General features: G+C 33.9%; 1 protein-coding gene and 1 pseudogene across 1 annotated transcript; both read left to right on the forward strand.

Annotated features, from left to right (window-relative positions):
* The first annotated feature begins 1,867 nt into the window (after positions 1 to 1,867).
* Positions 1,868 to 13,078, forward strand: LOC101023038 (annotated as a pseudogene).
* A 3,440-nt stretch (positions 13,079 to 16,518) lies between these two features.
* Positions 16,519 to 17,778, forward strand: LOC101021626 (olfactory receptor 4K15). The gene has a single exon (XM_003901464.4). It carries the CDS (start codon positions 16,588 to 16,590, stop codon positions 17,620 to 17,622), a length of 1,035 nt encoding a protein of 344 aa, XP_003901513.1. The 5' UTR covers positions 16,519 to 16,587; the 3' UTR covers positions 17,623 to 17,778.
* Positions 17,779 to 18,195: the final 417 nt, after the last annotated feature.

Below are 18,195 nucleotides of genomic sequence, written 5' to 3' on the forward strand. Positions count from 1 at the left end.
TTATTGGTCACATATCACTGCAAGATAACTAAATCGATCTCGTCATACCCAAAAGCCTTTATCCAACTTAATTATCTACATAGTAAGAAGGCAATTTCTTCCCATAAATATGGTTATCTTCATTACCAAACTATCTTTTCTCTTCTACAACTTTGATTGGCTCTTTTCATGTCTGACATCTGTACCACTCTCACTAAGACCTTTAAATGTATCTATTTGTTAATCTGAGCTGTGCAATCTAGAGTTTGAGCCACAGAAGATTCTACAGTTTGACCTCTTGTGTTATAATATTTGCTTCTTCCTTCCTGTTTGACCAGAATGCTTTTAGTTAAAGTTCCTTGCTCAGTCAAATTAATTTCTGAGTCCAGAAAGTAATTCATACAAATTTCACATTTCTCCTTTAAATGGAAGTTTTATTTCACGTTTGATTTATCATTACCTTAGGCAGAGACCTGCAATTAATTTCCAAATCAGGTACTCAGAATGGGGTGTTAACCCCAGTAGAGAAGATTATTTCCAGTATAACCTGATGTCCAAGACAGGGCATTATTTAACTCTGTATTTGAAATCTGAAGTAGAGTTAATAACGAAACTTCAAAGAATGTCTTTCCCTATTTCACAACGGTATCCATTTGTAACATAATTCTAGTTCTAGTTTACTAAATTCCTTTTTAAAAAAAAATAAGTTAGAGGTGAAGAATGCTAAAGGTTAGAAGTAGCTATGGGTGAATAGAGAATTGTAAAGAACTCTATGTGGTTTTTCTTCAGTGTTTACTTTCCTTTTCGTCAGATTTATATTCCAATGTTTTAATAAATTATAGGTTTATTCTAGAAAATAATGACTTAATTCTAATATTTCATTTTAATCTTATTTGGTCTTTAAAAGTCTCTTAGATTGTTAATATTCTCAGAAGCAAATATTTTTCCATTCAGATTGGCTTTACTTGTAAGAAAGTAAAACTATATTATATAATTTTCAATTAGAATATCACTTTATAGTTTACACAGCTCTTTGAAACGTACACTATCACAAATAAGTACTCAAAAGTCTAGAGAATTCCAGTAAATTGCACAAGGACATTAATCCTATCTGTTTGGATCATCATTATCTCTCTGGGCCTGCAGAGTTTTGGGTACATAATCACCAAAGGTACTCAAGAAGTTGGAATGAATGAACAAACACTATCACAGTGTTTGTTCTACAATATCACTACTTATTAGTAGTGAAGCCAGAAATTAAACCCACATCTGATCTCAAACTGTGTGTCCTTATATTAAGGCATCTTGAGGAAATTCACACTCTGCCTTTCCAAGAAGACTGACGAGTCACACAACTATTAATATGGAATATGATCATCTCTTACTACGGAAAAATATTTTTAGAATGATTTTAGAGAAATTCTGCCTGTACTTGTAGAACCAAGTTGCAGACAAACTGAAATGGTTTTAGACTAGACAATTTTGACTTACTACACTTATCACTTTCCACATTTTTGTCAGGCTTTGTATACATATAGCTACAGTATCAGATACTTCAAAAGGCATCTGATTCTGTGAGGTAATACCAAAAAAACCAATTACTAATTTTTATGTTTTTAATGACCTCAATATTTGAAAGTCGTGCCATGAGTGTCTGTCTCAACTATTGACTATTATTGTAGACACACAGGGAACTCCACATAGCTTCTGGGATCTGGCTAGGCTCTTCTTTGAGAAAACAGATTGTTTCCATTTTATTTTGAATAAAATTAGATAAAATTACCATCATGCACTTATATCAAAATTATAAAATCATTTTCAAATTCTGTACATGGGCATATATACATATGCATACATATGTCAATAGATATTTTCAAAAACAATTTTATATCCATATTTATTCTAGAAAATAAAAAGGCTCGTTGTTAGTGTGTATCTATATTTTAAGACTAAACTTATAGTTCCCTAAAATTATAAACATGCTTAAGCCTATGAGGAGAATATTATTCAAAAAAGTCAATTTTGCATGTCAAGTCCATAATAAGGTTAAAAACTAAATTTTCATTTAATTAATTTCTAATAAACTTGCAAAATTACACTGATGTTTCCCAAGGGAATGCTTATTTTTCACAAATAAGTATTGCATATACTTGCTATTTTCTTGGTCTGAAGTGGATTTCAAGGCTTGCTCCTCATTTTTCTTTAGTCTTTCTGAAATGTAACCTGTCTAGTGAGGCTTTTACTGATCACCTGGTTATAGTCCATATTCCTGTGTTCTGCTTTATTTGCTCCATGGCACTATTCAATAAATATTTTCCTTTGACCAAGGTGGTTATCTTCATTACCAAACTATCTTTTTTTCTCTTTTTGCTGTCTCTCAACTTCTCCCCTCTTAATTCATAAATATGTATATCATGTCAGATGTCACTAACTACATATTTTGCTTATTTATTTTTAATTGCCTATGCCAACACCATCCACCCCCACACTTTTAGGATGTAAGTTACATGAGGATGGGACAGTTTTTATTTTTTTCTCCCATTGCTTTGTCCCCAGAGTCTATAAAAGTGAGTGGTACAGAAAAGACAATCTATAATTATTTGTTGAATGAATTAATTACATCAGAGATGTTATTCAATAGGCTTTGGAAAACTCTTCTGTTATTGTGATATTAGCTCATATACGGTAAGAAGGGGCTGTAAAATCATCAGCAAACGTAAGTAGTTCAAATATAAGTTTAATTAGAAAATCTACTATGCTATCTGAAATTGCATTTAGTCCCGTCTTTGAAGAGCAGGTAGCCAATCATTTTAAATAACACTAAACTTAACTTCTGTAAAAGATAAATCACATTGGAAAGGGTAAAGAGTACAACTGTGATACTAAAAGAATCACTTTTGATTAAAAAGGATGTATGCTTCTGGGATTCTAGGAAGATACATCTGTCATTGCTAAATTATTTAACTCACTGTTGTATACTTTACATTTTTTTGATACAGATAAGCAAATGCAATATCTCGCTCACACTAGTTTCTTACAAATAAATTTCAGTCTATTCTTATTGCTGCAGATACCTCAAATATATGGCCTCATGCCATTCCTTTATTTGATGTCATTTATCAAAGTAACTGGGCTGATTTCCATATCTTTACACCTGGCCAAATTGCCTGTCCCTTCAAGATTCTGTAAATGGTGCTAGACTCCTAATTTTCAACTATTAATAATCTGAATGTGTAAGTACAGTATGTATGATTCTCAAAGTTCTATTAAGGTATTGCACATTTCTACAAAAACATTTTAGAATACAATGGCAAATCTCTCGGCTTCTCTCTTTCTATCTCTCGACTTCTTTCTTTCTATATAGGTTTATCTGTTAGATAAATCTCTCTCTCTCTGTATCCATCTATCTATCTTGGCAAAGCATAAAGTCAAAAGTAAATAATAATTCAGATAATTATCTAAGTGAACCCAGGGAAAATATTAATTCTTAACAATCATGTGAATACTCATTGTCTTATAGCCTCACCTTTTAATTTTTATATTGATTAGAATCAAAGCATCTATTTCATTTGCAAAATGGTAAAAAGCTTATTCTTAATCCATCTCAATTATCTTTTTTTCCCTCTAGATAACTTCAGCAGCCCAGATTTGGTTAATGGATGGAGTAATAAGTCAGTGGTTACTGAATTCATTTTGTTGGGACTGTCTAGCTCGTGGCGACTCCAAGTCTTCCTTTTCTTTATCTTCTCTGTGTTTTATGGAGCTGCTGTGTTGGGAAACATCCTTATCATCATCACAGTAATTACAGACTCTCATTTGCATTCCCCAATGTACTTTCTTCTTAGCAATCTCTCTTTCACTGATGTGTGTCAGGCTATGTTTGCCACTCCCAAGATGATTGCAGACTTCCTCAATGAACACAAGACCATCACTTTCCAGGGATGCATGTCACAGATCTTTTTCTTGCATGTTTTTGGGGGTAGTGAGATGGTGCTTCTTGTTGCCATGGCCTATGATAGATACATTGCTATATGCAAACCTCTGCACTACATGACCATCATGAACCGGAGGGTGTGCACTGTTCTGGTGGGGGTTTCCTGAGCCATTGGGATCTCACACTCAGCCAGCCACCTGGCATTCACAGTCAATCTGCCTTTCTGTGGACCCAACAGGGTAGACAATTTTTTCTGTGACCTCCCCCTAGTGATCAAGCTTGCCTGCTTAGACACCTATGTTTTTGAGATCCTGGTGCTCACCAACAGTGGTCTGCTCTCACTTATGTGTTTCCTCCTTTTGCTCATTTCTTACACTATCATCCTTGCTACTGTGCATCACCAAGCCTCTGATGGGACGTCCAAGGCCCTTTCCACTCTGTCTGCCCATATTACTGTTGTGCTTCTGTTCTTTGGCCCATTAATATTCATCTATATTTGGCCCTTTGAAAGTTTCCCAATTGACAAATTTATCTCTGTGTTTTTTTACTGTCTTCACTCCTCTCCTTAACCCCATGATTTATACTCTGAGGAATAAAGATATAAAGGAAGCCATGAGGAAGCTAAGGAGACGACATGTGGGTTCCAAGCAGGGTTTTTAGACAATTACAAAGAAGTAATACAAATTTCTACTTTTGGGCTTTGAAATGAACATATTTGATTATTGTTACTGTGTTTATATCACAAATAGCTTTTTACTAGACTGAATTAGAGGGCCTGAATATGGTGATCTGGAGTTGGCAAACACAGTGCAGAATCTTATGATGCCATTTCCTATATTCTGTGTCTCACAACATCCTCCCTAAAGCTGCAACTACATGCATTAAAACTCATAAGCAGTTTTTCCCCTTATACAGGCACCATTAAAAAATATCTCTTTGAGAGGCAGAGGTAAGAGGATCGCTCAAACCCAGGAGGTCGAGGCTGCAGTGAGCCAAGATCGCGCCACTGAACAGAACTTGCTTTGACATAAAAGGCGATATGAAGACTCTAAAAAGTGCTGCTTTACCTCATCAGTTGCAGTTCATAATTATTCTGGCTAACAACTTAATGTTATAAAGGTAAAATTTTATATTCACAAATAAGGCATTAACGCTTATCAAATCTGCCTTCTGTCATACTTATTATTTGTGCTAGAATTTAAACATATGAAATACTATAGTATCAATTATAGGATAATAAATATAACCAAGTCCATAGTTAAAATTAGAAGACTCACAGGTAGTAAGCATAGTACCTGAGAGGTGGTTTTTAAACCAAGCTCCCTTTTCACCCTCTAGTAGTCCACAGTGTCTATTGGTACCATATTTATATTTATATGAGCTCAATGTTTAACTCCTACTTACAAGTAAGAACATGCAATACTTGGTTTTCTGTTTCTGAGTTAATTTGCTTAGGATTATGGCCTCCAGCTCTATCCATGTTGCTGCAAATAATGATTTCACACTTTTTTTATAGTTGTGTAGTATTCCATGGTGTATATTTACCATTTAAAAAATCCAATCTGTTATACCATTGATGGGCACCTGGGTTGATTCCATGTCTTTGCTATTGTGAATAGTGTAGTGATGAACATACAAGTGCATGTGCATTTTTGGTAGAATGATTTATTTTCTACTGAATATCTATCCAGTAAAAGTGGTAAGAGAAAAAACACCCTACAAAATAGAGTGTTATGCCACCAAAAATGATAAAGCAAGGAGCTAAACAAAAATCCCTCTTCCATAAAGAAATGAAAAATTGACAAAAATTTACAGAGCCACAGTTTCCAAACCCTGGAGATTAAAGAAAGGCTCACAGCAACCCAGGGAACATTTATTAAAGAACAGTAGTCTGGTTCTTAATGGTAAATACTAAAAAGAGCCCGTTAGGTTGAAATAAAAGTCCTAGACAGTAACTTGAATACTTATGAAGAAATAAAGAGGATTAATAAAGGTAAAGGCATATGTCAACGTAAAATACATAAATATATATTTTATTTGTAATACTTTTTTCTCTTATCTGATTTAGAAGATAACTTCACAAAGAAACACCTACAAACCCACTTGTTGTTCAGCTCAAAATATATAAAGATGTAATTTGCATGACAATAACAGCCGGGAGAAGAGGAAAAAACAGAGCTATATATCAGAAGCAAAGTTTTAAAAATATTTTTGAAATTAAATAGATATTAATCCAAATTTGATTGTTGTAAGTTAAGGTGATAATTGTAAGCTCCATGGAAACCACTAATAAAAGAGAATTAAACCAATATGCTAGCAAATATATGTTTAACATGAAGGAAGAATATAATAAGAAATAGAGAAACATAAAAGATACGAGACATATAGAAACAAATAACAGAATAGAAGATGTCCTACCTTATTATTAATGACTGAATATAAATAGATGAAATACTTCAATTAAAAGGCAGATATAAGCAGCATTGATTGAAAACACAACTTATCTATGTGATGCCTATGAAAAAACTCACTTTTGATTCAAACATACAAATAGATTGACAGAAGGTTCATGAAAAAAAGAGAAACTATGCCAACAGTAAGCAAAAGAGAGTTCGAGTGGATATATCAACATCAGATAAAATGGACCTTATAACAAAAAGTCTTAATAGAGAAAGAGAAGGACATTGTGTAATGATACAGCATAAACCCATCAAGAAGATTAAACAATTTTGTACATGTGTGTATGTTATTATTTCATTAAATGGCAACAGAGTCCTAAAATACATAAAGAAAAAACTTACATAATTCAAGGGAGAAATAGACAGTTTGACAATAATAGACAAAAATGTTAATACTTTTAATTTTAAGTAGAGCACTAAGATAGAAGATCAGCAAGGAAATAAAAGACTTGAAAAACTCTGTAAGCCAAACAGACAATGTGTTTATAGAACACGCCACCAAACAACAGTAGAATATATAGTTTCCTCAGGTGCACATAGAACATTCTCCAGGATAGACCATATATTAGGCCCTAAACCAAGTCTCACTAAATTTAAAAGGATCAAAATCATGCCAACTATGTTTTCTCATTACAATGGAAGGAAATTAGAGATCACTAACACAGTAAAACTTGAAAAATTAACAAATAGTGGAAGTTCAACAACATATTCCTAATATCCATTGGACCAAAGAAAGAATTACAAGGGAAATTATAAAATGCTTTAAGATGAAAATGAAAACACAACATACTAAAACATATGTAAATCTTTATGACTTTAGATTAGGCAATAATTTCTGTGATTTGACACCTAAAACACAAGTAACCAAAGAAAAATAGATAATTAATTTTATCAAAATTAAAAACTGTTGAGGTTTCAATGACACAATCTAGAAAGTTCAAAGAAAATTCACCAAACAAAAAAAAAAAATTGTGAACTAATGTCTGACATGGGTCTTGTATCCAGAATATATAAAGAACTCTCAAAAATAACAACTAAAGACTAATAACCCACTTAAAAATGGGCAATGGATTTGAATAGACTTTTCTCTAAACAAGATATGCACATATACTTAACCACATAATATTGCTCAACACCATTAGTTGTTAATAAAATGGAAATTTAAACTACAATGTTATACCAATTCACAACCATTATGATAGTTTTAAGTAATTTAAAAAATGGAAGATAACAAATGCTGTCAAAATTGTCAAGAAATTAAATTCCTCATCTGTTGCTTGTAAGAATGTAAATTGGTGTAGCCACTCTGGAAATCTGCTAGGTAGTTCCCCAAAAAGTGAAACATATGCCCCAGAAATTCCAATTCTAGTCAGAGTTCATAGGTTTCTATTTCATTTTATTTCATTTCAGAGAAAGATGTTTATCCAAAAACATCATAGCAGCAGTACTATCAACAATCAAAACTGGAAACAACTCAAATTCCCATCAACTGATGAATGAATAAACAAAATTTCTATATCCTTACAATGGAATATTACATAGCTATAAGAGGGAATACGGTATTGATACATGCCATAACACGGATGAAACTTAAAAACAATATGCCAAGTTAAGGAAGCCAGACACATTATTATTATGTCATATCACTTATTAGAAATGTCTAGAATAGACAATCCCAAAGAGTCAGAAAATAGTTTAATGGTATCCAAGGGCTGCATTTAGGGAAAATGGGAATTAAATGCTAGTGGTTACAGGGTTTCTTTTGGGGTTGTGGAAAATGTTTTAGAGTTAGACAGTAGTGATAGCTGCACAACCTTGTTAATATGATAAAATTTACCGAACTGTATACTTTAAAAGGGTAAATTTCATGGTAAATGAATTATAAATAATTTTAAAAGAGATGTAAACAGTATTCATGATTTTTTTATTTTAAAAAAAAGACAGTATGAACTTCCACTTCCAGCCATGAGGTACTACTGGATTTAATTTCCCTTCATAATTATGCGACAAGAAAACTGGGTAAAATACATCACTACATTGTGTTTAAGCACTGATCTATGTGCAACACAAGACTAAGATCCTTGAGAGAATAAAACATAAGATTAATATTATGATCAACCCAGTTTCCTCCACGGAGGTACTTTCTACATTTCAGGACAGCACAGGTAATTCAAAGCAGGGCACAACTAACTTGATGAGTGAGAATACAGAAAATGGAGTTCAGAAGGTTGATGATGGCCAAAATCTACATCCAGGACAACAACAACAACAACAACAACCACCACAACACAGAAAAATTACACAGAAAAAACTCTCCAGACATTTCTATGGGGCCCATTTGAGTTGTTATTGAATAGTAACATGAGTACACAAAGGCTAAAGCTCCTAAAATCTAGGAAAAATTTTGTAGAGCTATAAGCTGAACTGGGTGAGTTAAAAATTCTATATCCTTACAATGGCATATAGAAACTCTATAACTGCGTGGGTTTTAAAAATTCCCAACACTGGCCAGGCGTGGTGGCTCATGTCTGTAATCCCAGGACTTTGGGAGGCCGAGGTGGGTGGATCACCTCAGGTCGGGAGTTTGAGACCAGCGTGACCAACATGGAGAAACTAAATCTCTACTAAAAATACAAAATTAGCCGGGGTTGGTGGCGAATGCCTGTAATGCCAGCTACTTGGGAGGCTGAGGCAGGAGAATGAGTTGAACCCGGGAGGCAGAAGTTGCAGTGAGTTGAGATAGCGCCATCGCACTCCAGCCTGGGCAACGAGAGTGAAAACTCCATCTAAATAAATAACTAAATAACATAAAAATACCTAAGACCTTAGTCGATCCTGGGCAATTCCTTAAATATCAGATAATTCCTTAATACCAAGGCTAAAGTAGCTTAGAGAAGCCTTCTCTAAACTCATCCTAAAATATTTTAAAATAAAATGACATAATTAGCCTAGCCCATAAGTAACTTTGCTGACTGAACAAAGACTACTACTTTTGAATAAAAAAGAAAGAATCCAGCACTCAGAAATATTTTTAATTTTCACAATCAATAAATGTGATGAAGCATAAAAATATACATCATAATGAGTAAATTGGAAACTGATTCAAATAAGCTCAGAAATTATCAAGATGTGGAAATTAGAATAAAATAACTTTAAGAGAGCTCTCATAAATATGCTCAAATATATAAATAAAAATGTAAACAGAATGAAGAGAGGATATATTAACAACATCAAAATTTCATGAGGTGAAAAATGTTGGACACCACAAAGGAAATTATCAGTAAACTAGAAGACACAGCAATAGAAAATCTCTAAACCGAAGTACAGAGACAAAGATATGAAAGAAAAAATTGAACAGAGTCACAGTAACATGTAAGAGAATGCCAGTTGGCCTAACACATAGGTCATTGGAGTTCCAGAGGAAAGGATAAAAGGAACATATAGAAAAAATATATTGAAAAATGGGGACCAAAATGTTCTGAATTTGACTGAAAGTTATAATTTAAAAAGTCAAGAAGTTCTACCAACCTCAAGCAAGATAAATCAAAAGAAATCAGAAGAAGACATATCACAATTCATACGGGAAACTTGTCATACAGAAAATATCCTACAGTAGCCATGGATAAAAGAACAACCACATTCTGAAAAACCAGAATTCAAATAACTGAATAGTTACTATTGTAAAACATGATTAGAATTGTTAAAAAACAGAATGAAAACAACACAGTCAACACAATCATTTAAGTATGAAAAGTATCCTTCAAAATGAAAGTGAAGTGAAGACTTTTCAAGTCAAACAAAAGTAAGGCATATCATGGTTGACAGAATTCTACTACAAAAATGGAAAGTAAAGGAAGTCCCAAATTAAAAAAAAACAATAGCAAGGTAGTAGATATAAACTGAACATATCATTCATATTATATGTAAACAGTATAAGAAGTCTACTAAAAGGCAGATATTGCTAGAATGAACAATACAAGCAAGAGCCAACTATTTGCTGCCTACCTTGAATCCACTTTAAATATGAAGACACAGACTACTTAAACATAAAAAGATGAACAAAGATATACAATACAATGCAAATAGTAATTATAAAGGAACTAAAGCAGTCATTTCAATATCTGACTCTGTAGATTTCAGAAGAAAAGCTATAATCAAAAGTAAAGAGAAGCATGTCATATGATAAGGGGCTTAATCAATCATGAAGATATACCAATCCTTATCTGTTTGCACCTAATTTCAGAGTTTAAAATAGATAGAATCAAACATATCTTCTTATCTAATCATATCTTCCACCTGACCTGAAAAATAACATAAACATAAAAACCTACAAACAAATGTTTATAGCAGTTTTATTCATAATCACCAAAAACAGAGAGAAAGCAACCAAGAAGTCCTTCAATATACAAATGGATACTCCAACTGTGGTAGATAATACAATGGGATACTATTCCATGATAAAAAAGAATGAGCTATTAATCCATGCAACAAGAAGAATGAATCTTAAATGTATATTGCTGAATGAAAGAAGACAGTTGAAAAGGCTACACATTGTACAATTTCATTGGTATCATGTTCTGGAAAAGGCAAATCTGTAGGCACAGAAAACAGATTAATGGTTTCCAGGTGTTTGAGGAGGGGGAAGTGGCTATCTGTAAAGGGGGTGCACAGGGGACCTTTTATCATGACACATCTAGATTGCATGGTACCAGAGTTTTGAGTTTTGTGTTATGAATCTAGAGTCCCATTAATGCTCAGATTCTTTATTTGAACTCAGAAATATAAATTTTTGCAAAATTATTTGGAGTCTCTTTACTAGAATCTACTCTGTAGGATACAGCATTTCTATTGTATTAATAAAGCAGCTTTCACTTTTTTACTCTAGAATCCTTGCCCTAGAAACCAAGCATATGGCTCTTGTGAAGCTGTCAAAATGCCAAGGTGTTTGCCATGTAATATGCACAGTCACATCATGACTCCCCATCAATTTTTGACACTCCCAATAGTGCTTTTCTAAAGCTCTTCGGAAGCATAAAGAATTAGCTAACAAAATTACTCACTGCTTTAAAAAAATGTTACATCTCTTACAGAACAAAGCATTTCCATTAGGCCTGCTGCTTCTTCCATTTGTGAAATCCTCAAGGTGATGCACTTAATTCTTGTGGGCAAACAAATTGTCTCACATAATTATCCCTGATTAAGGTGATTTCTGCTATCGCAACTCTCCTCTGGGTCTCTTGGTCACTACAGCCCAGTGACGTCAAATTCCCAATTAGTTTGTAATAATTGTGATGGCTTTTCTTATATCAGTGTGCTGAGTATACTGATACTTGAGTGTAAAGGGTGAAGACTGAAGTCTGGAAAGACATGGGTTCTCTATCTTTGTCCCTCATCCAATGGCTCCCGGTGAAGTTTGTTTTCCTGGGTAGGTGCTGATATTTTAAGGCCAAGGACAGGGATTGAGTCAGAACAGAGAACAGAGGCCAGAGACAGTCAATTTTCCTCCATATTGTTTTAAATTAATGTTTGAATATTCTGTGCCCATTTTACCTACTGTTGTCCCAATACCTAACTCTGAAGAGTGATTGCTGCATGACTTTACTAAAACCAGGTGTTTTACTATTTTAATTGGACATACATTAATTTCAATATAATCTTTTATAATTATTATCTTTGAATTGACTTACTCATTTTGGATCATGTTTTTCAAAAACCGGACAATGCGTTTGGGAGAGGGAATTCTACTCTTTTTTGAGGAAACACAGAGCACCTGGGAGGGCATGTAATTTACTTACAATTATAAAGTTATTTAGTGAAAGATAGAATTGGAAAATATATTTTCTATATCCTAGGCTAATATATGTATTTAATTTTTAAAAATTAATATATTCTTTTATTTCAATAGGTTTTAGGATACAAGTGGTTTTTGGTTACACTGATAAATTACATAGTAGTGAAGTATAAGATTTTTAGCGCACCTATCACCCACAAACACAAGTAGTGTACATTGTACTCAATATGGCTAATACATTTTTAATAGTCCATAATGTGGTTGGACAGCATCCATTGATTTGAACTTCAGGTTTTTAAAGCTTATAGTTTAGAATGGTCCTTCTTAATCTATGACTAGAAAGTAGTAATATAAACCACTAATGAAATCCAACATTTCTTGCTGGATATATATTCTATTTGTGAACAAAAGCTATCCCATGTATAATTCCTTAAAATATATTGTAAAATATTACTACTATTATGGCAAATTCATTATATCACTACTGTACAAGATATTTGATTTAGTTATGTAATTATTTTATATATATATATATTACATCTGTGAGAAGCAAGTAAAAAGTCACCTACACTTTGAATCAAGGGAAAGTCAGATGAAAGGAAGAAAACCCTAAATCTTCCCTGATGAAATTTTTGACAAAATGATGCAATATTCCCACTACTTCAGAGTCTTTACAGGTCCCAAATCATACAAAAATCACTATTATTGGTGGTACTTCCTAAAACATTCTCCAGTTTATAGCTCCAGTGAGGCTGAATCCTTTGCAAAACTGTGAAGCAGAAGATTTTGTTTTCAGCATTTCTTTTCAGTCTACTAATTTTCTCCTTTCAGATTCCCGACTGCTCCAAATGCTCCTCTAGTTGCCTAAGACTTAGATGAAGATACAGCATCCAGACCTGTCTCACCTGCTTGAAGACAACTCAGCTACAGACACCCTGAATCCACTTCTGTCTTATTTAGAAGTAAATTCTTTATGACTTATCTCCTCAGGGATTGTTCTGTTTTCTTAGGAGATGTGGAATAACAATGAAATTCTTCCCAAGCATTAATGACTATAGATTATAGGATAGTTCCACACTTTCCATTTCATCTTAGGTAAGTGAAAGTGTTTTGTCAGCATCCTTCTGAAGACCATGCACCAGCGTTTGTCTCTAATATAGTCTATAACACAGACTGCTATTTCTCTGATCTGCATTTGGAGTGGGAGGGTCAGGGGAACAGCAATATTGGGAAGTTTGTGAAAGATACCTCTTTGAACTGGTAGAGTTTGGTGACCCCTGCATATGATACCTATTTATTTCACTTCATCTGTCAGTCATAATATCTGAGATAGAAATATTGAGGCAAGATTCATTTGATAGAATTTAAAATAGGAGGAAACTGAGGTTTGCCTAGCACAGCCCTTTATACATGCATTAATCCATCTTCAAATTTTCAAGAACTTCTTTTTAAAAAAGGTCTTTACATAAGCACATCTACTTATTGGAAACTCATTCTTGTGTGAGTCAGACCACATAATGTAAAATTATGGGAAAATATTTTCTTCTTCTGATCTAAAATAATACATTACTAAGAATGCTTACATATACTTAGTCACTACAGTTGGTTAAATAATTTTCATCTACATAATCTTTTAAGAAATATGTTTAGTGTCTCTTTGAGGTTAATAGCCTCAAGATTTAATATTTGATCATAATAGTCTTGAAAGGCTAAAGGAACTGCTCAGCATCACACAGTTACCCAATGATACAACATAGAACATTTTAAAATAATAGCTTTGTTTTCACTGAAGTACAGTGATTTTATTGGGAAAAAAAGACAGTCAATTTTATCTAATAGGGAATGTACTGGGGGTAAAGGGAAGTGAATTCATCAGCTTGTCTAAATAAACAAAGGGTTATTAATATTAGCAAATAATTTTTAGGGAGGCAAGTTATAAACCTAACTGCTTTATCACCAGTGCATAGCACAGTGCTTGGGGAAAAGCAGGCATTTAAATTTATATAAAGCAAGTGAACTAAACAAGAATGGATTTAGGTAAGAAACAAGTTTAGAGTTCATGTGTTCCACCACTTTCATCTTATGTACTAAGAAAGTTCTTGGTTGAATCAACTTGCCCAATGTTTTTCTCCATGAAAAACAGTCTTTTCTTTTTCTGAGCACCTGAAGAAGCCGATGAAAATGGAACAATAGAGCTCTGCAGAAGAGTCAGAAAAACTACTGGGAGGATGATTCTTATGACTGTCTTTCACACAGTTGGATTAGGTGTTTTAGCCGAAAGACGCCAGGAAGTTTCTGTGCTCAGAAATGCCTCCTGATGCCCTTATCTGCTGTAGCACCGGAGGGTCTCCCTAGGACACTCATTCCCTGTGCTTATGGCTTTGCTCTTTCTGGTGGAGTACCTACGAACTCTTATTCACTGATTTTGTTAGATTTTACTTCTATTTATGCCTTAGGGATTCAATGCAGTATTTATGTCACAGGATTGAAGGGCCAGGGCTTCTGGGAAGTGAGAAGAAAGCGAGATTGGTGTATTTTTTTCTGTAGCCTGCTTTACCTACAAGTTCCACCTGTTAAACTCTTCTAAAAAGCCTAGAGCCATAGTTTTGATACAATCTGCGATAATACAAGAGTCCCCCCATCCATGGTTTTGTTTTCAGCAGTTTCAGTTACCTGAGGTCCACTGTGGTCCAAAAACATTAACCTATTTTGAGAGAGAGAGAGAGAAAAAAAGAAACACATTCACATAAACATTATTACAGTATATTGTTGTAATTTTTTATTTTATTGTTAGTTATTACTGTTCATCGCTCACTGAGCCTAATTTATAAATTAAACTTTATCTTAGGTATGCGTGTATAGGAAAAATATAGCTTATATAGGGTTCAGTACTATCAGTGGTTTCAAGCATCCACTAGGGGTCTTGGAACACATCACCTGCAAATAATGCAGAAAATTTGTATTTTTGGGGGGAGAATTGGAGATTTGAAATACAGAGGTGAGTCTAAATTTGGTTTCTGGGAGTTAAAATTATTTATCACATGTTCTGTTCTTATACATAAACCCTCCAGTCTAACCCAAGGAGAGACTAAGCAATTTGCAGTTATGATCTAAGAAGACATTAGTATCAAAAATGCAAGTGGTTAGAAATGAGTGAAATATAAGAGATCTTCTCCCAAGAGCTGATTAAGATGTAGAGAAAGATTCTTCAAAATCAGATTATATAATGCTCCTTTACAATTCACATTTTTTTTTATTTACCATAAAACTTTCTAAGTTCTAAATGGCTTCTACAAATAAAAATAACGTAAAAGGAAGAAAGTTCTGATAACATAGAATATAGAATAACTGAGTAGAAAAGAAAAATCAGATTTTTCCTGGTCTGAATTCCCAATAATATAACTTATTAGTTACATTAGTATTTATAGCAAGCAATATAACTTATAAATTGTTAAGCCACATCACATCAAATCAAATGTCAATCAGCTCAATAAAATGTCTATGGTTAGTAACACCAATGTCTCAGTTTAAAGAAGCTTCATAGCTTCAGGGATTAATTGAAAGGAACCAGTGTGCTAGGTTTCACGATAAAGTAGAACTCCATGAAGAGCTGAATCATAAAAGAGTTTCAATAATATTTGGGGCCTTCAATTTTACCAGGGTTTTGTACTGTAGTTTATATAATTTTTAACTGTAGAGAAGAAATAAGATATAATCACTTAAGGCAATGATTCCTCCTGTGAGCTCTCTTACACAAATCTAATGCTGCCTCTCTTTCTCTCTTGTTTTAATTTTCATAATTATGCAACTTATGTATACAAAAGTGAAAAAAGCAAAAGTTCATATTTCAGTAAGTTTTCAAAAAGTAAACACTCCCATGTAACTATCAACCACATCAAGAAAGAGTATTACCAACCCTTCAGAAGCCCCTCTCATTTCCACTTCCTGTCCCTTAAGGATAACTGCTATGTGGTTTTTCTACACCTTAGTTTTGCCATTTTTGAACTTCATTGAAATAGGCCAACACAGTGTATACTCTTCTGTGTCTAACTTTTTTAGTCATCATTAAGTTTGTGAAATTATCTTCCTCTGTGGCAGATGTTCAAAAAATTTTTATATCATTTACTTTAGAAAAATTGGTTTAGATTTTGTCTCTATAGATTTTTAGACTGGATTTCTGTAGTGTCACCAAAACTTCAGATGCTCAAATTCATTTTTAAATTGTCGATTTATTTCTTAAATTCATGTATTTAGATATCCAAGTTGGTTGAACATCTCCTTGACAATGCTCCCCTTTAACTCAACCTTCCATACTTAGCTGCATTAGCTGTATAATTTGTAAAAATTCATGAAAACCCAGACACATAAATAGGAATAGGAATTGCAATTCTGAAAAGTTTAAGTGTAATTGGAACATCAAACCCATGCTCACTTCATTAACTGACCTCTGTTTCTCTCCTATTCAGGTAACTGAAACTAAGTCCCTTCCAAAATCAATGAATGAGACAAATCATTCTCGGGTGACAGAATTTGTATTGCTGGGACTGTCTAGTTCAAGAGAGCTCCAACCTTTCTTGTTTCTTATATTTTCACTATTTTATCTAGCAATTCTGTTGGGCAACTTTCTCATCATCCTCACTGTGACCTCAGATTCCCGCCTTCACACCCCTATGTACTTTCTGCTTGCAAACCTGTCATTTATAGACGTATGTGTTGCCTCTTTTGCTACCCCTAAAATGATTGCAGACTCCCTGGTTGAGCACAAGACTATTTCTTTTGATGCCTGCCTGGCCCAGATTTTCTTTGTTCATCTCTTCACTGGCAGTGAAATGGTGCTCCTAGTTTCCATGGCCTATGACCGTTATGTTGCTATATGCAAACCTCTCCACTACATGACGATCATGAGCCGCCGTGTATGTGTTGTGCTTGTTCTCATTTCCTGGTTTGTGGGCTTCATCCATACTACCAGCCAGTTAGCATTCACTGTTAACCTGCCATTTTGTGGTCCTAATAAGGTAGATAGTTTTTTCTGTGACCTTCCTCTAGTGACCAAGTTAGCCTGCACAGACACTTATGTTGTCAGCCTACTAATAGTTGCAGATAGTGGCTTTCTCTCTCTGAGTTCCTTTCTCCTCTTGGTTGTCTCCTACACTGTAATACTTGTTACAGTTAGGAATCGGTCCTCTGCGAGCATGGCGAAGGCCCGCTCCACATTGACTGCTCACATCACTGTGGTCACTTTATTCTTTGGACCGTGCATTTTCATCTACGTGTGGCCCTTCAGCAGTTACTCAGTTGACAAAGTCCTTGCTGTATTCTACACCATCTTCACGCCTATTTTAAACCCTGTAATCTACACGCTAAGAAACAAAGAAGTGAAGGCAGCTATGTCAAAACTGAAGAGTCGGTATCTGAAGCCTGGTCAGGTTTCTGCAGTCATAAGAAATGCTCTTTCCTAGAAACAGAGTAAACTTATGACACTGTTACCACTTTAGCCCTGTCTCTATACACTTACAAGTGGATTCACTGTAATCTTAAAGCAAATCAACTTGACCTATGGGAAAGGTCAGTTGATTGATGTGAAGTAAACTGTAATGATAATAAAAACTCATGAAATAAACTTTATTGATTTTAAATATTCTTTCTCCATTGTATTTTTTTAATTTCCTACTTTGTATTCTTTATTTTAAAACTTCTTAAGATATAGAATTTGATGATATTGAGAAAATGATATTGTCTTGTAAGTGGTTAATTTACTGTTATCTCTCCCTCTGAAAACAGTACTGCTCACACCAACATTGGAGTAATGATAGGTGCATATCTCTAAGCCACAGAGAAAATAGATCTATTTATAAGTATATGATATGTGATATACAATATATGATCGATCTAGATAAGAATGCATTTTCTACTGCACTATATATCTGACAGCACATGAAGACACATCTATGAATGGTGTGAAAGATACAGTAAAATGTAAAAGGGCATTACCCAGCAGAAGGCATTTACGTTCAACACTTTCACAAATCCTT

The sequence above is a fragment of the Papio anubis genome, chromosome 7 (assembly GCF_008728515.1).
Source record: "Papio anubis isolate 15944 chromosome 7, Panubis1.0, whole genome shotgun sequence".
In the NCBI taxonomy this organism is placed as follows: Eukaryota; Metazoa; Chordata; class Mammalia; order Primates; family Cercopithecidae; genus Papio; species Papio anubis.

What these genes read in the sequence shown, in the direction of transcription:
- LOC101021626 (XM_003901464.4), top strand. Translation starts at nt 16,588, where the DNA reads ATGCTCACTTCATTAACTGACCTCTGTTTCTCTCCTATTCAGGTAACT.